We start from the raw sequence: 27,811 nt of genomic DNA, 5'->3' as shown, positions 1-27,811 counted from the left end.
GTCACACCGGCCCGCGATGCAAATGAGTTTGACACCCCTGGTCGAGTAGCCAAGAACTGTCATTATTTTTGTTTTGTTTTGTTTTTGAAAGTGGTCCATGAAGTGTCCCTCGGCGGGGAAGTATTTAGCAGCTGCACATTTCCTGTTCCCTAGCAACAAGAGCAGAGAGTGTGGAACTGGGGATGGAAGAAGAATAAGACCATTGGAAGAAGAGAGTGCCTTTGTGATATCGATACATTTCAAAATAAGATCTTTAATTAGGTAATAATTAGGCATATAATCCCTGACATGTGCGCCGAGTCGCTATTGAAGGTATTTGATTTGTCAGATTTGCTGACGTTGCGCTTCCTGTCTTTTTGGTGCAATGTTTGTTTTGCTAGCTAAGATGCAGCTAGCACGTCGCGCCGCTAATATTGGTGTCACTAACTAGCTCAACACGTTCACCTGCACTTAACTCATGATTGTTTCCACACTCTCCGTTTAAAGTATATTTACGTGGAATCGTTTTCTGAAGTAGTCTTGGGGTGCTTAAAAAAAAGGGGGTTGTTTTCCCGGTTTATTGACACAGCTAAATTAGCCTGCTACTGCAAGGTGTCACTGGCTAGGTTCGGAATATTCATAAATACCTCAATCACTCTAAGGATATATATATAGATAGATAGAGTGGACTACACAGTATTGTTAACGAAAAATTCCTATAGTGATTAGGAAGTAGGGAATAAGTGAATGGTTCCAAACGCAGGAACTGTGTTTGGAGTCATGCACTGATTCCCTTCTCTTTGGGAATTTTGTTTGTTTGTTTGTTTGTGTGTGTGTGTGTGTGTGTGTGTGTGTGTGTGTGGATATATATAGTGGACTAATACAGTACACTAAAAAGTTGTATGTTGTAAAAGTTGATGTATTTTTATTTTATTTTTTACATTTTAGGTTTATTTAGGTTGGTAGGTTTAAATGTAATTTGTTTGCATCCTTATTTTGTGCTGCACCCCTGATATGCTATAAAAAGATTTAGTTTACTTGGGTTTGAACCACTGCTGCACTACACTTCTCAAAAGGCATCATTTTGGGATACCTTTCTTCCAATAAATAAACAAGACTGTTTGGATGAGCTCTCTTTTTTTTTTTTTTTTTTTTTTTTTTTTTTTAAAGCTTTGCCGAGTTAGTTATTGGATCAAAACTGAATCCGCAGATGCTCAAAATCAAGTGACTCTGACTCCGTGGCTTGTACTTGTAGTTTTGTTAAAGCCAGTAAAAAGCTACACCAGCTCAGAAAAGGAGTCTAAAATCCAGCATTGGAGTGAAAATGAGAAGTTACTTTGAACTTGTTTTTTATCTTCTTTTTTCTGTCTTAGGGGAAAGAGAGTTTCAGATAGCAATAAGTGAGGGTCTGTTTTCGATGTATGTATTAATGTTTTTATTTAGGATCGTGGGGATTTAATTGAATAAGCTCTGCTTCTTCCATTGCAAACCAAATAAACTATGATCTTTAAATTTCCAGTTATTATTGGTTTTCGTTTGTTGTAGCTGGTCAATCTGTGCTGTCACTAAGTATTTAATATAAATGTAAAATGTACCTAAAGAATGAATGGATATTTTCTTTTTTTTTTTTCCTTGTAGATTGAATTCATCATCTTCCCTATGACCTTTCCGGACACCCTTTGGACTTAAACAACAGTTCTCCATTTTGTATGGACAAGAAAGGCATCTAATGTATTACCCTCCTGCATACACTTTACATCTGGTGCGCTTGTTTCGGTCTTCATCGTCATGGCTGCACATGACCCCGCACGGACCGCAGGTTTCCCGTGCAAACAGTGCGGGCTGACGTCTCCTAACATGGCCATGCTAGTCGAGCACATGGACGCACACCTGGAGCAAGAGGAGGAGCGCAAATTCAAATGTGACGAATGCGGACGTGGGTACAGACACGCCGGCAGCCTCGCCAACCACAAAAAGGCTCACGACGTCGGGTCCTTCGAGTGCTACGTGTGCGGCAAAGAGAACTCCAACGCTTTGGCCTTGAAAAGTCACATGCGGAGTCACACGGCTCACAAAAAGTACTCCTGTTCGCAATGTGGGAAGGCTTTCCGTCTGGCAACACAACTTGCCACACATGAACGGGTTCACCGCAGCTCGCAAGTAAAAGAGCAGGAAGACATGGAGTTTGAAGACCCATGTGAGATTGTTATCAATCATCGGAACAAGCAGTCGACTGTCGGGATTCAAATGGAAAACGGCCCCGTTGACGACCAGATGGAGGTTTATCATCGGCAGTCTGACGACGCCACCGGCCGACCTTTCAAATGCGACCTGTGCGACAAGACGTACATTCACCTCAGAAGTTTGAGCAACCACAAGAAGACTCATCAGGTGGGAATGTTTGAGTGCACCGTGTGTTTCAAACTCTTCAACAACATGGCGGCGCTCTACAGCCACCAGAGGACCCACAAGGTCAGAAGCAGCGGTGGAGGCGGCAGGGGAGACGGAAGCTCAGCGTGCGGCTTCTATTCCAACTCCACGCAGGAGCAGTTTTCCCCTCCGAGTCCTGACGCTCCTGTCAACTTCTGCCATTTGTGTCAGGTTGTGTTCCCAAGTGATGAGGAGTTCCAGGAGCACATCCAAATGCATAACTCTTCATCTGCACCCTTTGGGCTGCAAGACGACACAGCAGAGAGCCACAGTATGACATATGACAACGTTACCTCACATAAGTCCAATTTTTATACAGCTCATATAAATAATAATCCTTCTTTACCATCAGTTGAAAATACTCAAGGTTTTAATCAGCTTCATGGAATGATTAGCAGTAACGGTCACGTGTATTCAAACTGCTCCAATAGTCAAACATCAGCTTCCAACTGCTCTCAGGGAGAACCCCCACTCATAGACGCAAGCATCGTCCATCCCGCTCTGAACGCATCGGAAATCGACGACCCTTCCGTCGCTGATGCCGACGAGCGTCCCTTCAGGTGTCAGATTTGTGGCAAGAGCTACCGCCACTCCGGTAGCCTCATCAACCACAAACGCTCGCATCAGATGGGGATTTACCAGTGCTCCATCTGCAGAAAGAAGTATCCTCACTTGGCTGCGCTCAAGAGTCACCTTCGCCTTCACAAGGGTCACAAATCCTCCCTCAGCCCCAACGCGGAGGGAGACTGGCTCTCCCCCGAGACTTTCTCGCTAATCAACCAGCGGAACCTCTTCTCGTCGCGAGAGGAACAGGATGATGGCACCCGGCTTGCGTTTGGCACGGATCAGCAAAACGGCGCCGTGTACCACGCCCATCAGGATGGGGCGCCAGACGCGAGCGCGCGGCTACCTCACGGCGAGCGCTCGACGCAGCGGCACATGTGCGCCGACTGCGGTGAGACTTTTGGTGACATCGCTGGGATCATAGCGCACACTTGCCCCCTGCTGCAACAGCAGCAACACACGAGCGAGGACCGCGACGCCAACGGGAACTTCCCTGGCACTGTCGCGCAGTTTCACGGACTGAATGATGCGAATCCTCAGAGTTACTTCGAGCAGAACTTGCAAGAAAACATCAGTAGCGACCAGCTGAACGGCAACGGCGAAGAAGACGACGGCGATCTTTATCAGTGTTCCATTTGTGGAAACAGCTACAGCAGCATGCGGGCCCTCCGGAGCCATCTCCGAGGACACACGCAGTCCCAGTGCGCCGCCGCCAGCTCGGGACCCTCGTCCATGTCCTCTCAGGAGGAGGCCAAAGATGACGAGCCGGGGGAGATGACGATCTGTAGTACATGCGGCGAAAGCTTCGCCAGCAGGCAGGACTTGGCCGACCATCAGCTCGTGCACGTCAAGCACCAAGACGAGGACGGCGTCGGCGAGAGTGAGCTGCCAGGAGTCGAGGAGGGAGCGCAGAGTACCATATGCGGTCGCTGTGGAATTTTTTGCACCAGCTACCATCATCTGGAGAGCCACGAGTGCACAGCAGAGAAGAAAGAAGATGAGGAAGCGGAAGTACAAGCAAAGAACTTGCAGCATGAAGATCGGCGCGAACTCCGAGACAACTTCGACGACCGTCAACACAGATGTGATCAGTGCGGCCGCTCGTACAGACACTCCGGCTCCCTCCTCAACCACAAGAAGTCCCACAAAACAGGAGTGTTCAAGTGCAGCGTGTGCCAGAAACGCTTTTACAACCTGTTGGCTCTTAAAAACCACCAGAGGTCCCACTTTGACATTAAGAGGTAAAGTACAAATCTGACACTCTAAATTAGCGTTCATGGCATTTTGTTTTTTGTGGAGTTTAAATCTTTCTCTTATTCAGGAGGAATTTGATGTTATGTTGTTTAGTACAGCGGTCCGCAACCTTTTAGTGCAACGGAGCTGTTTCATGCACAGTAAAGCCCCCGTTTATCGTGCGCGATACTTTCCAGACCCACCTGGAATAGGTGAAAAATCCACAATGGAGCAGGGCCGAGAACGATGAACCGTGATATAGCGCGGGCACACTGGAAAGTATAGAAACAAATTCAAGTTACGTCATTTCAAGTTTATTTATAATTCCCTTAATCACAAATAACGTTAAAAACTCAATGACATCCCCGAGAGTGGGGGCGGGCTAGGGGGGTTAGTGGCAGTAAAACAGGCCAAACTCCAGATGTCAGGGGGTAAGGTAGGGCAAGAGAATAGTTGAAAACTAGGTGTGATTTAACCAAAAGTGAGAGTGTAGAAATGTGTTAAGTAGAGTAGTAGTGTTGTGATTACATAGTACCTTAGCCCACGGACCTGTGCCGATACAAGCACAGGTGGAACAAGCTAACCGTGCCAAAACATAAAATATGATCTAGTCATCCATGAAGAAAATGTGTTCAAATAATACCAGAAATGACCATATTTCCCGTCTCTCCCCGCCAGGCATACTTGCCACGAGTGCGGCAAAGCCTTCAAAATGCAGAAGCAGCTTTTGATCCACCTCAGGAGGCACAGGGAGAACCGAGCCAAGATCCAAGAACTGAACGACCAGATCCAGGCCCTCATGCAGATGAACAAGTCTGACGCTGAAGATGCCAGAGAAGCGCGGGGGGGAACGACACGCGAGGCTGCGGTCAAATCAGAAGACACAGGTGACAGGCGACCCTTTGCGTGTGAGCAGTGTGGTCGCACGTATCGCCACGCCGGTAGTCTGGTTAACCACAAAAAGTCCCACAAAACGGGCCTGTATTACTGTTCTGTTTGCAACAAAGCTTACTCCAATCAGCTGGCCGTGAAGAACCACTTACGCACTCACTTCGGTAGTCAAAAGCATTCTTGCCAAAAGTGCGGAAAAGGCTTCCGAGGAAAACGGCAGCTGTCGGCTCACATCTGTGCGGACTCCCGGAAGGGCGGCAGGCGGAGCCTGAGGTCTCGAGTTTCAAAGTGCAAACAGTGTAAACAGACGTTTCCTTCCGCCGACCAGCTGGCGGTCCACGCCTGCTCCGGCTCCTCGGGACCCGCGGCGAGCAGCAAAGAGGCGCGGATGTTCTCCTGCAACATTTGCCACCGCAGCTACCGCCACGCCGGCAGCCTCCTGAACCACAAGAACACGCACAAGACGGGACACTTCACCTGCACGTTCTGCGCCAAGCACTTCACCAACCCCATGGCGCTGCGCAACCACACGCGCATCCACACGCAGAAGAAGAAGTACGCCTGCCTCACGTGCGGGAAGGCCTTCCGCCTCGCCAGCATACTGCACAACCACCAGAAGGTCCACAGCCGCGCCGACGGGCACTTCAGCTGTTCGGCGTGTGGGAAGAGCTTCCAGGGGAGGTCCGGACTCAAGAGGCACCGCTGCCGGAGAGGTCAGGGAGAGGTCGGGATGCAGCCGGGAGAGAGCCAGGACAAGTGCTTCACGTGAGTTAGTTCACTGTTGACCACCGTTGTGGTGTTTATTCAGTTTTGTTGACAACTTTTACCGTACAGTACATACTCGGGATGGCCACAGTAACCGATGAATTGATTTTGCAAAAGTCAATAAACTTCTTTTTGATTTTATTTGAGACTGACTTGATAGAGGGGTTACAACCTTTTTTAAACTGAGAGCTACTGCTTGGGTACTAATGAATGCGAAGGACTAGCAGTTTGATACGAAGCTGAAATAACAAATTTGGTCAAATTACCTTTAATTTTGTGTTATTTAATTAAATGATATTCATCTATGTGAAGACACTGATCATGTTAATGATTTCTCACAATAGTTAATTTTTTTACAAGGTAGGAAACAGATAAATATAAATATACGACACTTCATTTCTGTAAATCTCGACACGTTTCTATTTTCAAATGATCATTTCTACTTATGGCTGCATGATTATGGCCAAAATAATCATCTCAATCATTTTGATCAATATTGTAATCACGTTTACTCCTCATGAAAGGAAAAATCTACTTGTTAACAAACAATATGTAACAGTTTTCAGTTCAAAATGAATCGTTAAATAAAAATAATTGTTAGATAATTAAAAAAAAAGAATGTACCCAAAGAAATATCGTTTAGCACGGGCTAACTGAATAAATGTGCAATTGCAAAGTTCAATCACGAGTTGCAACTTAATGGAAGCAAATACAGTTAATGCATAGAAGACAAAAACATTAGGCTGCAAGCACCGACTTTTCAGTTGAAAATCCCCGTCGTCAATATGGTGACTTGCCAAGGACGGTACGTCTCCGTTGTTCTGCTTGACCGTTGGCCAGTCGTGCACGGTCATAAACTGCAAAGAACTCGACAGTTGTGATTTTCCTCTTTATTTGCTCCCGGTGTTTTCTCATTGCGGTCAGGCCAGCCGAAAAGTTGAAATCAAGGCAGCCGCTACAACGATTAAGTGTCTTATCGTGACATTACGCCTCTCTGCCACCTTGCTGAGAGGGTCAACTTTAAAATAAAAGCTTAAACATGCCTAAGCCCCCTGGTGGCTGGCTGACGTGGTTGCGGGCACTGCTGCAAATGAAGCACTTTTCATCTGCAGCAGTGCCCGCATTTTAAATGTCAAATATCGCCAATGATCAGGCTCATTTAATCGTGGCGGCCAAAATCGCGATTACGATTGAAATACAATTAATTGTGCAACCCTACTTCTACAATTTTCCCAGGAAATCACCCATCACTGATGAACAATCTTTAGAACAGGCCCACGGGTGACTTTTGTAGTTCTTAGGGGCCTACCTCGAGCCTACCGGCACCTTGTTGGTGACTTCTGGAAGAGACCTTTTCTTTAGGTGCCAAGATACTCCCGAGTGGCAGAAAAGTGAATGGCTACTGCTGACCCGAACTGAAATGATGACAAAAACTTGAGTTTGGGCTCACGCCGCTAGATGTACTTGAAAAGGTTTAGTTTTTTTTTTGTTTTAAATTTTTTTCAAAGAAAATTGAAAAAAAAACAAAGAATCCATCATCTGAACCTGTAGATGAGGAGGATAAATCGTGTGGATTTCGTAAATAGTTGTACAGAGAAGATCGCAAGACTGCCCGGTGGCGTAGCCACTTCTAAAGGGACAGACTTTGAAGTAAACCTCCATCATTGAGTTTGTGGCAGACATTTTCTCACAGGTATGTATGAATTGTTTGCTTGGGTTCTCCATGAGTAATTTAGCTAAACGTAATGGCTAGCCTGCTAGCTAGCGCCAGTTTGACAGCCATCCATTTCAGTGTCAAAAGAACATGTCTGTCCCATTCATCCTAAGAACAGAAAATTAGCCACTCCCTCAGTGATCATGATCAACTTGATCAGAATTTCCAGGACTTTCCTTACCTGTTGAAATATAAATTACGGCCAGTGTTCCATCTTCCATGGAAGCGTCTTCTTTTACATTCAAAACTACCGTTGTCGAGAAGAAGTTCAAAATGGTCATTTAAGACATTTACCCGTTTTCTCAATTGTTCCGTCTCGGTCGTATAACATGGACGTGATTGTTTAGTAATGGTGCCACCCGGAAGTACGTTTGACGTCGAGGTGCAAAGTTCTATTGAACACGCTGCCCACACACAGACGGGAACCAGTGCAAGATGTGAGCGTGATACCAACCTGTTTTACTCTGCAGGTGCGACCTTTGCGGACGCTCGTACCGCCACGCAGGATCCCTCCTCAACCACAAGAAGACGCACTCGGAAAACCTCCACCACTGCAGTCTTTGTCTGCAGACCTTCCCGGACCCCCTCACGCTCCAGATCCACTCCCAGATGAGGCGCCATTGCTGCCCGGAATGCGGTAAGACTTTCTGTCTCGTCGCGCACCTGCAGAGCCACATGGAGGCGCACTCCAAGGAGCGCTCCAAGGACCCCTACGCCCACGCCAATGACCTTAGCTGGACCGAACCTTTGTCCCATCTTGCCGAGAGCGCGAGCGACCAGGCGGAGAAGAGCCACGTGTGCGAGCACTGCGGGCGCACCTACCGCCACGCCGGCTCCCTACTCAACCACAAGAACAGCCACAAGACTGGCTCCTTCTCTTGCGCCGCCTGCCACAAGCAGTTCTCCAACCTGATGGCCCTCAAGAACCACCGCCGCATCCACACGGAGCCCAAGCGCTACCAGTGCCTGGAGTGCGGCAAGGCCTTCCGCGTGTCCACGCAGCTCATATGTCACCGGAGAATCCACAGCAAAGAGAAGCCCTTCGCCTGCGTGCTGTGCGACAAAAGCTTTTCCAGCAAGTCCAACCTGAGGCACCACGAGAAGTTGCACCAGAACCACCACGCTTACGACAACTCCTCCTCTTTTAGTTTGGATGCGAACAACTTCATGGGCTTGGACATGGGCTCTTTCCTTTAGAGTTTCGTAACTCCGACTGTCTCTTTCCCGCAACTTCTGAATGTTGTCCGCAAATCACACGCATCTCCTCGCCTTCCTGAAGGACAAACAACCAAAGTGATCCGTACAGCGCAGCCCGCTTTCCCTGCACCTGTCCGGCGCCTGTGTCAGGAAACATCAAATGCGTATATACACGACTCGCTAAAACTTAGGCTTAATTTGACTTTTGTTTGAAATGTTAGCATGGGCCAAACATGCAATATAACCTTTTCTGGTGAGCTTAAGTTCACCTTCTCTAAACCTTTGAATGTGCAACTGTTCAGTGTTTCAGTACATTGCACAACATGCCGTTGTCTAGCTAACAATGAGCTGAACGGTGTTTGATCTGTGAAATCTTCCAAGAACGTTGCCTTTCTGTGACACTTCCAGTCTCTCTGTTGCTCCCTGCTGACGACACACAATCAGAAGCCGTTGGCGATGAAAGCCCTTTTCATTGACTTGTGCATTTCGCAGACGGAGACTCTTTACGCTACGCTTTTTCAATTTGTTTCTTGCTTAACACCCGGAAATTTAGTTTTTGTTGTGAAAGACCATCTGATACAACACGGCATTTTTGATTGGCCCGTACGTGGATTTTTTTTGCTCTTCAGCTCCTTGTTAGAGAACAATCATTGAAACAGAGAACAGTTAAATGTGTGAATTCAAGTATAGAGAAGGTCAAAATAAGTTCACCCGGAAAGGTTCTAGAGCATTTTAGGTTCATCCTGAAATTTCACCCATAAGCAAGCCTAATCTCCTTAACTTTGTGGGAGTCGTGTATGTTTGAAGGACTGCTCACGTCACAAACCTCGTTAATAAAACGTCAAATACCTCAACTAGTTGGTGTGAAGCTCACTCAAAGTGATGGACGGAAATCTAGTAAATAGCTGTTCAACTACTAATACAATAATTAGAATTGAAATCCTTGTTAAGTGACATAGTATGCTAAAAGCAAAATATGTTCTTGGATGTTTGACTAGGGGAACTTTTTGTGAATGTAAAAAAAAAAAGTTTTGTGTAGCCTTTAAGGACCTTTATGTCAGGAAATCAACACAAACAAAGATTGGTTTAAAATGGTACTTGTCACAAAATGGTTTACTGCCATAAGCTTGAGATGGCTAATATATATATATATATATATATATATACACACTTTTTTGTCAGGTTTCAATTCAAGATAATTTTTTTTTTTTTTAATTTTTTAATTTTTAAAAAAAAAAAAAAATTTTTTTAAATTTTTTTTTAATTTTTTTAGGACTACACACTAATAACCTAGGTAGCGATGCACAGTTTTTAAAATATCCATTAGGGCTGGGTGAAAGTCTTTTTCACCAAAATCGGATTTCCAATTTGAGCTATTTTTTTTTTTCCCCACGCCTCTTAACAGAAAAGCGAATGACTTGCATTCAAAACACATTTTGCCTTGTTTTTTGTTTGTTTGTTTTGCTTTGTCACTAACGCCTTTTTTGAAAAATAATAGTCAGAGGGGTCTAAACAATCACCAAACTGTGAAAAAAAACAAAACAAGATGAGTCGCCCAGCAGTAATATATATTGAAAATTACATTTGAGAAACTGTTGACACTGTCAGTCAAATGTCAATACTTCAAAAGTAGGCTGTAATAGCGACTGTCAATCATACATTAACAGTGTGAACACCCACGGTCAAATAATTTCCCCAAATATGAAGTCCCCTTGACTCGCATCTATTTTGACTCTCTTTTGGCTTGACTCGTCTTTCTTGCAGAAGGGCTCTAACTGCGTCATTATGAGAAGTTGGGCCGGGCTGTTCCATAAGCCGATATCCTACCGGGGGTGTGTTCACTTTCTATATCAGGGGTGGGCAAAGTACGGCCTGCGGGCCACATGCAGCCCGTTCCCTTCTTAAATGTGTTCCAAATGTTTTATTTTCCATAAAATTGCTTTATTCTTTTTAAATTCAGTTATTAATTGTCATTGATTTTTTTTTTTTTTGTAAATAACGTTTTTTGTAAAATTAAAAACAATGCATATACATTGAACTTTTTTATTTGGTTTGTAATCTTTTTACCTAATCTTCGAATGACCTGGCCCATCTGTCTCTCTCAAAAAAAAAAAAAAAAAAAAAAAAGTCATGTACAAAAAGTTTGCCCACCCCTGTTTTATACGCACTGTGGCATTATGATTTTATCCCATGAGTGTGATCAATGTTAACTTTTCCAATCATAATTGAAACGCATGCAGCCCACATATTCACATTCATACTTTCAGGACGACTGTGGAGAAATCTCACCTGTTCACGCGCTTAAGTGTCTTTTTTGTCTCATGCCTCGGCCGCACATTTCTTATCATTTTCTTTCTTTGCCTTATTTCCACATCGTCCGCGCTGGTCACACACGTTTGAAATACCTCGTCCAAATCTCCCGTAGAGGAGGGACACTGTTAACGTAACGAGCGTGATCACTTTCATTTGGACAAAGAGGCTGGCGAGCGCCACTTTGCCGCATTGATTGTATTTGCACATGCGGACGATGAAATAAATGGCAAACGACTTTGAGTTCCCGATTCAAGCGGAAGGTTCAACATGTGCTTTGTGTGCTCACTAGCCAGTAATAGTTTGGTCATACTGGAAAGGGATACAAAATGTTATATGGCATTTATTATTTGAGAGGAAGAGCATTGCGGCGTTTCTCATTTTATCTTGTACTATGACTAAAAACGCTTTTGTCTGACAATTTTTATTTTGTCCTCTAATACAACTTGTTTCCTCATATATGCTCCCCCCCACCCCAAAAAAAAAAGAAACTGCTAGTTTTTATACTTCTAACACCGCAACTTTTTTCTTGTAATATTCATCTTTTTCCCTCATAAATTGATGGCTTAATTTATTTTTCCTGTAAAATTATCCCAAGTTTTCTCTTCTGCCTCCCCCGCCTTCCCCACACATCGCATAAAATGGTGACTTGCATTTTTTCCCCCCAGTGAAATGATTTCTTTTACTTTACTCTTCTAATATATAAAATATTCTTTGTAATGGCTTTTTTCCTTGTTAAAATTATGTCGTGATTCTATTCCCCTTTAAAATGACAACTTTATCCCAAAAGTTTCATGGAATATTTCTCCTTTTTGCCCCCTGAAAAATGAACAGCTTTGATTCTCTCTCACCCCCCCCCCTGTAAAATTCAGACTTTACTCTTTAAGTACTGCCACTTTTTCATAATAATATTGGGCTTTTTTCTTTATATCAAAACTTTATCATAATGCTCCAAATTTATCCTAGCATAATTTCAACTCTGTTTCTCGTAGTACTACGACTTTGTCCCCCAAAATACAATTGCTTCTCTCTTCAGTGTGATCCCATTTATTATTCTTCCTTTGTACCAAACTGAACAGGTGTTGCAGACTGTTTATGCCATTTTTTTGTTGTTGCTATTATTTATATGTTAATAGTGTTACGTAACGTACTGTAACGTAGTTTATTTGCCATTGTAGCCTACATGCAAAGCAGCAAATGCACATTCAAACTAATATTTAGTTGTTGTTGTTTTTTTTTAACGTTTATATGAACGTTTCGTCCCCTGTTGCACTTCCGCACCCTCCTCCTCCCTCAACATTGTAACTAATCAAGTATCCACTGGAGTTTTGTACAGTTGTTTTGTTTTGTTTTTCTTCTTCTTCTGTAGGAGAAATTAGAAGTGCTAGATTAGTTATTGTGTAATACAATGAGAAATAAACACCTCATGTAATGGATTTCAAGTGCTCTGCGCAGTATTTAACTCATATTTATATAACTATTTTGTCACAGAAGTGTAGATTTCTACTTCTTTGTGAGAGGTTCATTTAGGATATAAAAAGATTTGGAAATGAACATGTCTCTCCGTCTCGTTTCTGTTAGGTTTCAAAACAGGGTTAGGGTTTTAAAGTAGGGTTTCAAAATGGGTTTAGGGTTTTAAATTAGGGTTTTCAAAATGGGGTTAAGGTTTCAAAACGGGGTTTGGGTTTCAAATTAGGATTTCAAAATAGGGTTAGGGTTCCGGGTTTCCCCCCACTTCCCAAAAACACGCGTGGGAGGTTAATTGAAGACTCTCAATTGCCCATCGGTGTGAATGTGTGCTCGAATGGTTGTTTGTTTCTATGTGCCCTGCGATTGGCTGGCGACCAGTTCAGGGTGTACCCCGCCTCCCGCCCGAAGATAGCTGGGATAGGCTCCAGCAGCCCGTGACCCTCGTGAAGATAAGCGGTAAAGAAAATGGACGGATGGAAACTCGAAAATGGATTTGCTGGCTTACTGAATAGCGTTTACATTCCCTTGCATGCAAATCCTCTGACCACCGCCGCATAAATCGAATCCATATCTAAAGACTGGTTGGCTCAAGATCCATAACAGATAAAGCAAGCTAAATGCAGACTTTGTGTGAACTGATTTGACATTTGTGAGTCATCTGCAGGAAAAAGTCCAAAAGTCGCCTTGTCATCCGCGTTTGCTTTTTTTTTTTTTTTTTGCATGAGCGACATGAGCTCGCTGTCATCTGCAAATTATTTGGCCACATCCTGGAATACAAAGAATCAGACTGTTATTAGGAAATTAGGGACTGGGAAAAGTATGGAATTTTGAAATCTCAAAAGTTTTATTGTGAAAATACATCTTGGTACTCAAAGCAATAAGAGGACTGCATTAGGTCAAAAGAAGCCAGTGCATGTACACAACATTTACATACTGTACATTTCGAAAAAGAGCATAGACGTCGGTCGAAAAGTGTTAGTATCAAATCACGAGCTGGCCTGATAGATGTTTTAACAAATAAAAAAGATCTTCACTGGAAGTCCTCTTTGAAAATGTGCTTGAAACTCACAACTTAATATTACAAGTAACCATACACACACTAAAATATATTTATCATTCTTAATATAGTGTCCTGCATGAGAATCCTGTACATCTTTTCATGAATACAACAGAAAAAAGAAAAAAAAGTGATGTGTGGACCAAAAACAGTATTAAGGTCACATAGGTAAGAACACAGACAAATTGCACCTTTAAACGAATAAAAAAAAAATAGAGTGGTTACAAAAAGCCTACTGGAACATCTGAACTTTATCAATGGAATTGCACAGGTTATAGGTCACATGTATGTGGAAAATGTTTTGAAATGATTTCACTTGGTCTCACAAAAACCTGACATTTGAGCACACGGGTGTGTCGACTTTTTCTATCCACTGTATCTTTATCAATCATGCAAAATCTTTTGACCAAAACAGAAAAAAAGTGATTCGAAGACTAACAGCAAAGGAGTATTTGGGCCACACTGGGGAAAGAAGACAGAAAAGTTGCACCTTTAAAAGATGGCAAAAAAATCTTCACAAACATTTCAAAAGCCTACTCGAACAGCTGAACTTCATTGGGGATTATTTTTTTCCCCTTTTTTTTTTCTCGTAAAATTGCTAATTTTACAAAAATGTAAATGACCACTTAATTATTTCAATAGCACAACCTTTTCAGTGCAAATAGTTTTTTCAATATAAATATATATTATTTGTAAAACTTCACCATAACACCCACTTTCTTCTGCCGATATTACGACTTTTCCTCCCCCCAAAATGACAAATTTATTCTTGCATTACTGCAACTATTCGCTTGTAAAATTTGCACTTTGTTCTTTTGATACAAAATTTGTTTTGCATCATAAAATGATCACTTTATTTTTATGTTTAGATTTTTTTCCCCCCCATAAAATGACTTTATATTCTTTCAATATCACAACTTTTTTCACACTACTTCATTAATTTAATACTTTTTTTTCTGGTAAAATTACTATTGTATTCTTGTTACCTTTTTTTTTCTTCTTAAAATCTTTTGTATTTGTTGTAAAATGTTTTCACAATAAAAGTAATTCCCCCCCCCCCCCCCCAAAAAAAAAAAAAAAAAAAACTTCTCTGTCAGTGTGGCCCCAATAATCCATTTTAAGAAAAAGCAAAAAAAAAAAAAAAAAACAAACAAAACAAGAGTCAGTATTTCTTTCTACGTGAAGTGATGATGTGATAGCTTGCGTCCGCCTCCAAACACTACAGTACACGAGCACGGCGTCGTTCCCTCGTCCGACTCGAAGTTTGCGTATGTAATGTGCGGTTTTGTCGGCGGGAGCCGCAGTAACAGTGCACGGTTGTCTCGAGGGAAGACGTTTCACCTAAACAGTAGCTACATTCAAACAGACCACCCGCTGTATTGTGCCCCCCGACAGTGTGTCCCGCCCGCTCACCTCGTCGTACTTTACATACATTCGTCGGAACATTCGTGATAACGTAACGGGCCGGCCCGGGCGACTTTTTCAGGGGTCCGGATGTTCGTTCTGCCAGGGGGGAAGCATTCAAAAGCACCCTAGCGTGTCGTCGCTATTCCTACACTTTTAAATACGTTTCGAACAAGAAAGGGTGTCCTTGTTGTCGGGAGAAAGCCTGCGGTGGCTCAAGTCAGTCAGAGTGCACGGAAGACGGTCCGGACGGGAGGCTCCCCGGGTCGGGCCGGGCCGTGCCGGGCCGGGCCTCGTGGGGGGCACGCGGTCGCCGCTCGCTTGGGTCTGTCACGTGGGTTTGTTTCCAGAGGAAGACGAGGCTGCCGAGGACAAAAAACGCCCACCGCTTAGTTAGCACGGACGTGAAAAATGGATCATCGTGCGTTTTACAGCGCGGAAGCTTTCTGCTTCAAATCGGACAGATGGGCCAGGAGGTCCAAGAAATAACATTGAGGGGGAAAATAATAATAATAATAATAATAATAATCTAAAATGTGTATGTAAAATATACTTTATTTGACTAATAATGCAGACAAATTTTTATATATATCAATAAAATAATGTATGATTCATAGTTCATTGTACTTAATAAAGCAATAATTTAATAAAATATTTTTAATGTCAAAAGATTTTATTATTTAGTATATATTATTATAGATTTTATTATTTAGTATGTTTAAGATTTTCTTAATATTTACAATAAATGATCTTAAGATGAATTAATAGAAAATAAAATGAATGAATACATTTTAATGAACCAGTTGTCGGAGAAAAATGGTCCGTTACTGCAACAAAAAAATGTATATGACTATGAATGTGTATTGAATAAATGTATTATGCTTCGATTGGCTGGCGACCAGTTCAGGGCGTACCCGGCTTCTCGCCCGAAGATGGCTGGGATAGGCTCCAGCATGAGCGTGAGGATAAAGCGGTGTAGAAAATGGATCAATGTATTACGTATAATTCATGTAATATTTGGTTAACAAATTATTTAATAAAGTGCTTTTAAAATGGTAGTCTGTATGTAAAAAAAAATCTTTTGTATTTGTTTTCATTTAAAATATTTAACAATAATATAGAAACGGAATTTCATATTTTAATGAATGAAATGAATAAATAAATTATAAAATAAATAATTTCAAGTTTTTAACTTTTAGATCTAACAAAATCTAAATTGTAACATTGTAATAATAAAATACATAGTCGTTTCATTATATTTATTCACCAATTAATACTATAGACAACAATTGAATAGTTTATTTTAATAGTAAAAAATTGGTGCTTTTTATATATAATTATTTAACCACAATTAACCAATTATTTAATAAATGACATGTTAAAAGTACCTACAACTATTTTACGACTATTTTTTTTGTTCACAGTAAATCAAAATTATTTGAAGAGATAAATGACAAAAAGTACAAACACTAACAAATTTTAGGGGGGAAATTCATACTAAATGAATGCAGAAAATATTATTGGACTCTTGCTAATGTAATTGCCATACTTGGTTTACATCACATTTAATATGATCGCATCTTTGAAAAGTAGACTCACTGAAAGGTTTAAGCTTGATAAAGTGGCCCTGCCGTTTCTTCAATCGGCTCTGTGGAAAAAAAGAAAAGAAGAAGAAAGCAGAGTCAGGGAAAGTTTTGGCACAACGAAACCGCGCGCACGCTCGCGCTCACTACAATTCACTCACACGAGACGTTTGCATCACTTTTATTGTTGAACGTCACTCGAATAAATAACGCTTTTACGGTTTAAACCGCATGCTGGCACTATACGTCGCTGGCATCGATAGAGAAACAAAGACACATTCAATTCGGTGAAAGGTCATCGGGTTCCACTGCGCACGTGATGATTTCTCACGACGCAGTGGTTGGGAATCATTAAATATCAGAAAAGAAAAAAAAATATCATAACATTTGTTTTCAAAAGCCCAAACGAATAACGTTGTACCTCGTAGAGGCAGTTTGTGCGACTTGCGCCGATGCAGCATGACCCCGATGATGAGGGCGGCGCCCACCAGCACCACGGCCAGCACCGAGAAGCTGCTGATGGCCGCCAGCTTCCACGCGTCCGACGACTCTTCCACCAGTTTGCCTGCGGTGCAAAAAAAAAAGCGTTCAAAGTTGGACAGCGACCAAAACGAACTTTACAAAATCCAAGATTGGCTCTTTAGTCAGAAAAGGCGATTTGATTTATGAAACATAGTGGAGCGAAAGTGACATTTGTCAGAAAGCGACGTCTCACACGTGTTGCACGACGGCGTCTTGGGGTACTGCTTGCACGATGCGCACGGCACGCAAACGTCCAGGTCGGAATTCCAGAATTCCGAGACGCCGCACTGGCCTGCGCGCAGGGGGGGGGAACACACACATCAACACACACATCAACACACACATCAACTTCCTGTGTATGTATTTTTTTTCTTTTTTTTTTTTTTTTTAAATGATTCTCCACAACACAAACTTACACTGTAGCAATTGGGTGAAGATGGTGATTTTCTTTCTAGTGTGTGTGTGCAGTGTTAAAATTCAACAACAACAAAAAAGGAAAATGCAAGCACGAAACACAAAAAAGATTCAATTTAACTGCGAGGGGCCGGATGTTGTGAATTTCTCTCGTCATAAGTCATTTTCTTCCGGCAACACAAAAGCCCGTAAGTCGGGGCACTGGAGATGTGCGGTTTAGCGCAATGTCCGCCAGACGTGACGAAGAGCCCCGAATGTGATTTTGGTGCAATGTCATCTGGCGCAGAGTCGGGCGCTGCTACAAAATCCCGCTCGAATCACATCCAGTTGAAATCGGTCACTCGTCAAAAGTCGACGAGAACGCGTGAGCGGCTTTGTGGGTGGGAAAGTCTTTGGTGCGGCGCTGATGCAAGAGACGGACTGAGCGGGTAACTCGGCTTGTGTGTGTCTGTGTGTGTGTGTGTGTGTGTCTGTCTGTCTGCAGAGCAGGATGTGTTTGCACAAAGCGCTTCCTTGGGATTGTTTGTGTGTCTTCCACAGAATAAACGAATGTGTCTGTCAGGAAGATGAAAACAAGATGGTGGTTTAGGGGAAAATGCTTCCTTCCCGCTGCGCACACAATGGAAGGCTTGGTTTGTTTTCATGACAGTCACACAAGATGAGAGCGCTTCAACGTGTGCCCTCGCCCGCGCCCCACGTGGGACAACCTCGTCATGGGACAACCCTTCAAACTTCACATGAATTAAACCCTTTCAATAGCTCATCATTCCCCCCCCCCCCCCCCCCAAAAAAAATTCTAATAATCAGTACATATTATATATTATATTTTAAAACAATAATTAAATATCTATTTATGATGAAATATCAGTTTTATTTATTTTTTACAAACAGTTTAGAATAATAATTTGAACATATTGAATTAATCACTTTAGTTATTTTTATTCATTTGCGAACATTTTTAATGAATATTTTAAATTGTTAATTTGAATGTTAATGTTTGAATTTAAAATCTTTGTAATTTATGTATTTATTTATCTCAATTTATTTGTAAATATTTTACAATTATGAGGTATACTTATATTCAAGTATTGTGTAAAAACTAAAATATCGGTCAAAATCTCTACATCTTAGTATTATAATAATCACACCAAAAAACTGAAAATAGCAAGTCGCCTTTTAAAAATGTTAATTTTGAGAGGAGTTTCTAATATTTTGTCCTCCCGTGTAGCTCAATAAGGTAAACCAAACTATTACAATAATACAATTCCACATCACTGCGCCACATCTCCAATAACACCCCCAAAAGTAACAATAAATGAATATTGCACTGTTATCCGAATACGTTGTGTTCCGGGGAGGGAGTGTGTCGTATAACAATAGGAAGATGTTGCAGATGGGAAAAAAAGAAAGAAAAAACAAAGCCAAACTATTGGTCATGGCGATAAGAGCGACCAAACAATAGGCTCTCGTGTCACTGGAGGCTACGTCATCCTTCCTGACTCGCGGACTTGTTCCCTTTTCGGCACCACAAAGATAAGAAACCACCTAGTGACATATTAATGTCATCTATTATTAAGGTTTTATGGGGAAAAAGGCCCACTTTAGACGAATTTGTAATGCGACGTGAAGCCGAGTCGTTCATTACGATCATCTTGACAGAAAACAAAATGTCTTTGATTTTGAAGTTTACACAAAAACTGACAAAAAAAAAAAAAAAATAAGATAATTGAAGAATTCTATGTTTGAACAGCAAAAATGTTCAACCAAACCATATACGTCGTTTCGTCTCATGGAAGTCCACTATATCGATGCTAAGATTGAATGCAAAACAGCGCAGATGGGCTAACAGAAATTAGCATGGACGTTGGTGTAATTGTAAACCGTCAAACAACTGCTACTTTAACACACGCGGCGCAGCAACTCATGCAAACTGAGCGTGAGACGTGACAAAAACGACGGCGCCGTTAAAGGGCAGTAATGCCCTCGCATGCGGGCAAGGACGATGCACTTTCAGCCGTTCGTTGAAAGGGACAGTTTCATTTGTTCCGTGACCAAGCTCAGCTCGTAACTCAATTTACTTGTGCGCTGCTAACTTCGCTTACGGTACAATACTTACGACAACAATCGCAGGCGTGTATTCTTTATCCTCTGCAAAGAACGACTCATATTGCTGCAGCTTACGAAGCAGTTGTGGTTGTCTTTGTGTATGTACATATATACGTGGGTTATGTGGGTGGCCACCAGAAGGAGCAGCGCCATGTCCATTGAATTGAAGTAAAAAATCAAATTAAAAAATGTGGCAAAAAGTGTTTCTTTACATTCTACTTAATTCTGTCATGACTGTACATTTTCATACAGTACAATTACAAACATTTTTTTTTTCATAGGCTGGACCGGATTAACAGCCTTTTCCTTCATTTCAATGGGGAAAGACGATTTCACATACGCCTGTTTTGAGTCAAATTCAAGATGTAAGGCACCCACTGTATGTGCGTCGGCTCAGAAAAATGGTGGTGAAACATTTCACTAGTCAACCAGAATTTGGGCACACAAACAGTGTGAAACTCAAAGCTGGTATTTTAAATGGCATGTTGCTTTCATTTCAAGTGAGTAGTCCCAACCACAACAAAACACACGCAGAACACAGTTTTTCCAACCGAAAGACGGCACCTGCTCGTAAATCAGTCGACAATTGAAGACTGAGGATGAGTCCCAGGTCACATGACTGCGCCAGAGCGCCGGTGACTCATCGGGCGGCCTTGGGACACGGCAACAATGTGTCGCTGCTCGTTTTGCCTCACTGGTAACGTGTAGTTGTCCTACGACTATGTTTTCCTACTAGTGAGGACAAAGTGAGCTAGAACATGGACCTATAGCTGGTTCGTAAGGAATAAATCAAGTAGTACGTTTTTTTTTTTTGTTCCCCCCCCCCGACTCTCTGATATTTTAACTCAATCAATAGTAGGGTAATTACATAGTTACTAGTGTGGCAAAAACTACTAGTGACCACTTTGGTGCAGCAAATAGGGTCCAGGGCCTGCGAGTTGATCCTAGTCGTGTTACTAGTGCAGCACAGTGAGGTTTAACGGCGGTGGCACACGCAGAAGAAGAACGCAGGGAATGCCCAAGGTCAGCGCCAAGCGGCGTGCGTGGGCGCGACCCTCAACTGACCCCGTGTCCTTCGATGCACGTCTGCACCGCAACATGTCGCCACACGGCGAGCGGCGACGACGCGAGCGTATCGCGCGTGTACACGTTAACGACGTTGTGGTTTTTCCGTCGAGCATGTGAAATCTGGCAGCGCTTTTCGCATTCCTGACGTTGGGGAGTCTCATTTAGGCCGGCTCGGAGTCTTTTTGGGTGTGGGGATGTTGCGTTTTGTCATAAAACAGACGGGGGCGGGCCAGCAGCTGATATCCAGATGTCGGCGACGGCCTCGCGGTGGTAGACTCGCATTCGTGTTTAGAGAGGCGGTGAGCACACGCACGCGCACGCGCGCACACACGCACACACACACACGAGTGACTCTTGAAAGCATCAGGAAATGATCTGAAAACGAGCAGTGTTTTTATATTAACTCAGCCTGGTGTCCTCCGCTGGGATTCAACACAAACCCTTAGTAAAACAACTCTACTAAACTCTCTGTATTAAGTAAACTTACAGCGCATTGCTCAAGTACCGAGCACAGCTTGTTGCTACACTTGGAAGTTGGACTATTTTATGTTGAATAAAGCCTCTTCTCACAATCAAAGTTTTTTTTTTTAAAAACATTTCATGTAGCAATTTTGTTGAGGGGCGCGTCGCCAATTTGCCCTCCCCACGATGCCAACCGATAATGCCTGTGTGGAGTTTGCATGTTCTCCCCCGTGCCTGCGTGGCTTTTCTCTCCGGGCACTCCGGTTTCCTCCCACATCCCAAAGACATGCGTTAATTGGAGACTCTAAATTGCCCGTAGGTGTGAATGTGAGTGCGAATGGTTGTCTGTTTATGTGTGCCCTGCGATTGGCTGGCAACCAGTTCAGGGTGTAGCCCGCCTCCTGCCCGATGACAGCTGGGATGGGCGCCAGCACGCCCGCGACCCTTGTGAGGAGAAGCGGCTCTGAAAATGGATGGATGGTTGTCAGTGACATGGATGGGTAAAGAGGGAGGGAGGGAAATAGACAGATTAGATGAGGAGATAGATAGATAGATAGATAGATAGATAGATAGATAGATAGATAGATAGATAGATAGATAGATAGATAGATAGATAGATAGATAGATATATTTGTTTGAAGCCACCCACTTTTCAAGTGAGCAAAAGTATTGGAACATATGATTGATTGGTGTTTCTAGTTGGTCAGGTGCTGCCTCTTAAATTGATTGCTTCCACATGAGATAGTGCTTGTTTTTTTGGTTTGGGTTTCACCTGTGAAAACTGCATTTGCTGTTAAGTCAACATGAAGACCAGAGAGCTGTCTATGCGAGAAAAGCAAACCATTTTGAGAGAAGAGGGAAATTCACCTCTTTGTGAACAAGTGCATGAGACAATAGTCGAACAGTCTAAGGACAATGTTCCTCAACGTACAATTGCAAGGGATTTAGGGACTTCATCAGCTACGGTCCATAATATCTTCAAAAGGTTCAGAGAATCTGGAGAAATCACCGCATGTAAGCGGCAAGGCCGAAAACCAACATTGAATGCCCGTGACCTTTGATCCCTCAAGCGGCACTGCATCAAAAACGGATGTAAAGGATATCACCGCATGGGCTCAGGAACACTTCAGAAAACCAATGTCAGTCAATACAGTTCGGCGCTCCATCCGTAAGTGCAACTTGAAACTCTACTATGCAAAGCAAAAGCCATTTATCAACAACACCCAGAAACGCCGCCGGCTTCTCAGGGCCCGAGCTCATCGAAGATGGACTGACGCAAAGCGGAAACGTGTCCTGTGGTCCGACGAGTCCACATTTCAAATTGTTTTGGGAAATTGTGGACGTCGTGTCCTCCGGGCCAAAGAGGAAAGGAACCATCCGGACTGTTATGGACGCAAAGTTCAAAAGCCAGCATCTGTGATGGTATGGGGCTGTGTTAGTGCCAATGGCATGGGTAACTTACACATCCGTGAAGGCACCATTAATGCTGAAAGGTACATACAGGTTTTGGAGAAACATATGCTGCCATCCAAGCAACGTCCTTTTCATGGACGCCCCTGCTTATTTCAGCAAGACAATCCCAAACCGCATTCTGCACGTGTTACAACAGTAGTAAAAGAGTGCGGGTACTAGACTGGCCTGCCTGCAGTCCAGACCCGTCTCCCATTGAAAATGTGTGGCGCATTATGAAGCGTAGAATACGACAACGGACTGTTGAACAGCTCGAGCTGTACATCAAGCAAGAATGGGAAAGAATTCCACCTACAAAGCTTCAACAATCAGTGTCCTCAGTTCCCAAACGTTTATTGAATGTTGTTAAAAAAATAAAAAAAAAGGTGATGTAACACAGTGGTAAACATGACCCTGTCCCAGTTTTTTGGGAACGTGTTGCAGCCATAAAATTCTAAGTTAATGATTAGCTGCTAAAAACAATCAAGTTTATCAGTTTGAACATTAAATATCATGTCTTTGTTGTGTATTCAATGAAATATAGGTTGAACATGATTTGCAAATCATTGTATTCTGTTTTTATTTATGTTTAAGACAACGTCCCAACTTCATTGGAATTGGGGTTTGTAATATCTGTTCCAATACATTTGCTCCCTTGGAAAGTGGTTGGCTTCAAACAAAAAGGTGCTCTGTCCTGAGTTGTTCAGCACATCTCGATGTAAACACCATATCACTTACATCGAGCGGTGGAATTCGGAACTTCTGTCTCATTTTCATCTTTTGATCCGAAACCCAAACGTCTTCAGTACACAACAAAAACAAAGGAACTGACGTTGCCGTTCCAATACTTCTGGAGGGGACTGTGGATCGATAAGATACCTAGCAACGACTCTTTCCGTTCTCTCCTCCCCGAGCAGTGGTGTGTTTGTGCGGGGTGGACCGAGGCGGAGGGTCGGTGCATGTGGCGGATGATGGGCGCCTGAAATCAGGACATCGGAATGCGGAACCGGTCTAAACTACGTCAGCCGGTAAAGGAAGCGCTTATCACACACACACACACACACACACACACACACAAAGATCTTAAATTAGACAAACCAAACTTACTTTTTTGTGCGCACACGCCGTGGAAAGCGCTCAGCAACGCCACGAAAAATCCGCAAATAGCGCATAAAGCGTGGGAGTCCATCGCGTGTAAGAGTGCACGCGCGCTCGATTGCACACCTTCCACAATAAAAAAAAAAAATATATAAGTATATATATATTATATATACATATGTATATATAATATTTAAGAAAAATACAACTAGTAAAAGTTGACGTGAAGAGCGACGAGCGCGCGGTGGTCGTCAGCATGGAAAAGTGAACATCACGGAATGACTCACCGGGACCACTGTGCTCCGTGTTTTTAACACACTGCACACACACCCACGCTCGCTCACGACACGCGCACGCACGCACGCACACACGCACGCACGCACGCACGCACCATGAGTCATTTCCTATCCACTCCACATTGCTCCACTTCACTCAGGAAACTCCACCAGTGGACTTTTTCTCATCTTTTCCCACATATTCTACATGCACACAACATCCTAGTGGACACACAACCACACACACGCGCTTCAACTTTTAAACTTCTTTTGAAAGTATGATTTGAACATATTTTACACACGGGGGAGCGAGAGAGTGTGAGTCCTTGTAGTCTGGATTCAATCGTGTTCTCATTGTTATTACCACGCCTGACGACGTCATCCCCGCTGACTGCCAACAGCACGGGCGCGCGCGCGCACTGCAGAACAAACGCGCATGCAATTTAAAAGAAAACAAACAAACAAACAAACAAACAAAAACAACCTGATGACATCCAATGGAGCAACCAGCAACGTACTTTGTTTTGAGGACAACTTCAAGAATATAATACATTTCTGGAGCATTTTGGAACAGCTCACAGGGACGGCACTCTGGGTTAGTGGTTAGCACGTCCGCCTCACAGTTCTGAGGTTCAGGGTTCGAATCTGGGATCTTCCCGTGTGGAGTTTGGATGTTCTTTCTCCCACATTCCAAAAACGTGCACGTTAGTATCGAAGACTAAATTGTTTATTGGTCTCAACGAGGGATGGGCAAGTACAGATACCGGCTTTACTTCAAGGTACCGGGTAGTTGAAACCGGCCACCGATACTACAAAACAAAAACCTAACCGAGTAAGTCCTCCTTGTCAGTAGTTGGCGCTACATTGCAGCGGTTTGACAGATCGGCAAAATATCATGCGCGTTGAGAAAAAAAAAAAATATATATATACATCGGAGCCCCGCATATTTGCGGTTAAGCACCCGCAAAGTCACCTATTCGCTCATTTTTGTTTCAAATTCCAGACAAAGAAATTGGGGGAGGGGGAACCATGCAACCCTTACTTGCAGAAAGGCTGTATTTCCCCGACTTATTCAATAATTTCAGACACTCGTATCGAAATGCATTATATTTTTGAACATAATTGAAACCTGCAAAGTCTGAGAACTATGTCGCACTGAATTGTGGATAAACTCAGTTGATATACTTGGCGTACTGTTGTTACACCCCGAGCAATTATACATTTGTGTTTCTGCCATTATAACCAGCCCCCAAAGTGAAACCATAAGTACAACGTGGCTTGTGACGAAAACAAGTTTGACGCCCCTGCAGTCAGAGAGCGCTGCGCAAAAATCCTGAATTAAAAAAGAAAAAAAGTAATAATAATAGCGTGACCTTCTCACTTTGGAAGATGTGAGTGTCCCTGACGCAGAGTGGTGGTGTTATTAGCGTCTGGTGGTAGGGTGTAGCCTCCTGCAGCAGTGCAAAAAATGCAATAACAACACGGCGAACTCACGGCTGCTGCGCTCGTCTTGTCACTGCTCGCAGCTTTCACTCGGAACATCTGGAGGTGTGCGACACCAGAAGGGTCATTCAGGCCTGCTTCAAAAGCAACCCGCATTGTAAAATTTGCTCCACGAAATTGTAGTCACTTACTCCCAACAGTCTAGTCTCTTCGTTCCGTAGTGTTTCTCTTGGCTCCGCTGTTAGATCTGAACACATTAATGCGTTTAATAGTCATCATTTCGTCACTGTCGGGCGGAAACCTCGTATGTCCAAATGTGGCCGATTTCATATTCCCCCCCCCCCACCGAATCGATGCTATGGTTCCGTCCCCATGTCAGCTGTTATCTTTCCTGTATTACTTAGCAAATTTAAAGTGTTAAAATAGCTCGAGAACAAATCTATTAACTCTCTCGTACTGTCCGAGAAGTGTTGTAAAACTGCCTCCTCCCCCACTCCACGGGAGCCGTGTGGCATTATGTCCCCTCAAGATTGAAAGTCTGGATGTTTTTTAGACAACGAGTGAGCCTATTTTGTTAAAAAACGGATCACTGTAATGCTTCGATGCAGAAGGAAAGTAACGAAGTGTGCGCAGATTCATTTCCGCCAGCTCGTCGTCTTATTTATTACAACACTCATGGCTTTAAATCTTTGTGAGTTTGGAAAGATGATGTAACCGTGTTGGCGATGAGTCCCACCATTTTAATCAAGGACAGCGTAATAAAGTAGCCATTTTTTTTAGTGTGTTAGATTAGCGATTGAACATGATCTGGGCATGTTGTTGTTCTGATGCACGTTATACGATAGCAATACATGGTATAATACCAACTTGTGTGCGATAACTCAAGCAAATGTCGTTTTTTTAATTTTTTTTAATTTCGTGATGTAGATGATGTGATTCCAAAATGTTTGCAGTTATGTTGTGTTATTGTAAAGTATAGCTTGTTTGTATAATTGTGACGTGATAGTGGTGCTATTAAGAGGTGGAAGTCCCAGGTACCAAAGGCACAGCCTGCCACATCAAGCTAAACCAGTTTCATCACAGGTTTTTTTTTTGTTTTTCCTCGCCGACATTATAACAAAGTCTCCTGGAACGTTTATCTAACTGTTCCCAAATGCTGAATTAACTCTTTTTTTCCCTCTCTGTGGAGTCTGGAATCGTTCCTGCACAACATGGTGCGAACTGCCTTTCCCACAAGTTCTAACGTCAAACAGACGCGAGTCAACCTCCCGGCAAACGTTCACATCGTCGGACAAGCGGGAGGAGGAGGAAAAAGGAGTCTCATTGCATTAATGACGCCTGAAGAATGTCCTCGCGCAGATGTTTTTCTACTCGACCTTTAGGACGACCTGGAGCTGCGCAACGGCCGCCCATATGTGCTGACTTTCCACTGCTGTGATTTCATACTGTAATGAGCCACTATAAGCTGCAGATGTTGTGTCAAACTCGCCGAGGGGCACCATGGCAACGGGATGAACACACACACACACACACACACGGTAACAAAAGCATGAAACAAAAACATGCACACAAACAACACGAAAAATATATATCATAAATGCGCATACACATTCACACACACGAAAATAACGCAAACATACATTACACGAAACACAACAACACACACTAGAGTAACAAAACAACAAACAAAGCATGCACGCACAGAAACAATCACAAACCACACTCACACAACTAAAAAACACTGCACACAGAAACACGCACGATGGAGAGGGCATACACGCACAGAGAAGCACAAAACATAAAGAAACACAACAGAGTACATGCGCACACCCAAAAAAAACAAAACAGGCAGAAGCACAACAAGCACGGAATACACAGACAAACATATAACATACAACACATAAAACATGCACCCAACAAAAAAACATACAAAACATGAACACTACACAAAATGCACAAAAACTACACACATGAAAGCGTGATGCAAAGCGTGTCGTATGCGCTGGGTTTGTGCCAAACTGCCGCACGTCTCTCTGCTATAGCTCCAGCGGTGATGTCACACAATCCGGGCGTCGCGCTCTATAAATCACAAACGTACTCCCGTGACACACAAGCGGCCCTCCGCTGGGGAAACTAAGAACTTTAATCCGGCCGTTTTAATTTCCTGAATGCAAAGAAACGCTTCAAGATGTGTTATGAATTCCTCAGAAAAGAAAAGTCCGACGCTGGACGTCAAAAAAGCCGACGGATATCACCACACGAAGTGTACTAACGGCTGTTTATTAAACTACAGACAACACTCAGTCACTATCTGTTTGGTCACGTTTGTCCCCAAGTGGCAACGATGCACCTTCAGAAGACGTCCAAAGAGCGATAA

At 43.0% G+C, this 27,811-nt stretch overlaps 2 protein-coding genes across 4 annotated transcripts; one reads left to right on the top strand and one right to left on the bottom strand.

Annotated features, from left to right (window-relative positions):
• Positions 1-157: 157 nt before the first annotated feature.
• Positions 158-12,609, top strand: znf646 (zinc finger protein 646). Of its 3 annotated transcripts, none has more exons than XR_009770417.1 (4): positions 158-312; positions 1,618-4,214; positions 4,885-7,555; positions 8,047-8,130. XR_009770417.1 is itself a non-coding variant. In XM_061706437.1 (4 exons), the coding sequence occupies exons 2-4, from the start codon at positions 1,768-1,770 to the stop codon at positions 8,771-8,773; spliced, it is 4,152 nt and encodes a 1,383-aa protein (XP_061562421.1). In that variant the 5' UTR covers positions 158-261; positions 1,618-1,767; the 3' UTR covers positions 8,774-12,609. The 3 variants fall into 3 exon arrangements, 2 of the variants coding, with proteins under 2 accessions (XP_061562421.1, XP_061562419.1); XM_061706437.1 differs by having other exon boundaries at positions 158-261; positions 4,885-5,862; positions 8,047-12,609; XM_061706435.1 differs by having other exon boundaries at positions 4,885-5,862; positions 8,047-12,609.
• A 2,074-nt stretch (positions 12,610-14,683) lies between these two features.
• On the bottom strand, positions 14,684-23,999 carry si:rp71-1c10.7 (tumor necrosis factor receptor superfamily member 12A). The gene is made up of 5 exons (XM_061705444.1): positions 23,726-23,999; positions 17,313-17,411; positions 17,019-17,162; positions 16,614-16,662; positions 14,684-15,376 (listed from the first exon to the last, which is right to left on the bottom strand). Exons 1-4 carry the CDS (start codon positions 23,805-23,807, stop codon positions 16,622-16,624), a joined length of 366 nt encoding a protein of 121 aa, XP_061561428.1. The 5' UTR covers positions 23,808-23,999; the 3' UTR covers positions 14,684-15,376; positions 16,614-16,621.
• Between the last annotated feature and the right edge of the window lie 3,812 nt (positions 24,000-27,811).

Source organism: Phycodurus eques, chromosome 19 (assembly GCF_024500275.1).
Source record: "Phycodurus eques isolate BA_2022a chromosome 19, UOR_Pequ_1.1, whole genome shotgun sequence".
NCBI lineage: Eukaryota > Metazoa > Chordata > Actinopteri > Syngnathiformes > Syngnathidae > Phycodurus > Phycodurus eques.
The sequence above is the reverse complement of the archived record's forward strand: the minus strand, read 5'-3'. Positions and strand labels throughout refer to the sequence as shown.

Bases quoted from the DNA above. Each gene is read 5' to 3' on its own strand.
- znf646 (XM_061706437.1), top strand. From the start codon at position 1,768: ATGGCTGCACATGACCCCGCACGGACCGCAGGTTTCCCGTGCAAACAG. The intron at 4,215-4,884 runs GTAAAGTACAAA...TCTCCCCGCCAG, and splicing joins TCCCACTTTGACATTAAGAG to GCATACTTGCCACGAGTGCG. The intron at 5,863-8,046 runs GTGAGTTAGTTC...TTTACTCTGCAG, and splicing joins AGCCAGGACAAGTGCTTCAC to GTGCGACCTTTGCGGACGCT.
- si:rp71-1c10.7 (XM_061705444.1), bottom strand. From the start codon at position 23,807: ATGGACTCCCACGCTTTATGCGCTATTTGCGGATTTTTCGTGGCGTTG. The intron at 17,412-23,725 runs GTAAGTTTGGTT...CCCTGCGCGCAG, and splicing joins CGGCGTGTGCGCACAAAAAA to GCCAGTGCGGCGTCTCGGAA. The intron at 16,663-17,018 runs GTACAACGTTAT...TTTTTTCCACAG, and splicing joins GCACAAACTGCCTCTACGAG to AGCCGATTGAAGAAACGGCA.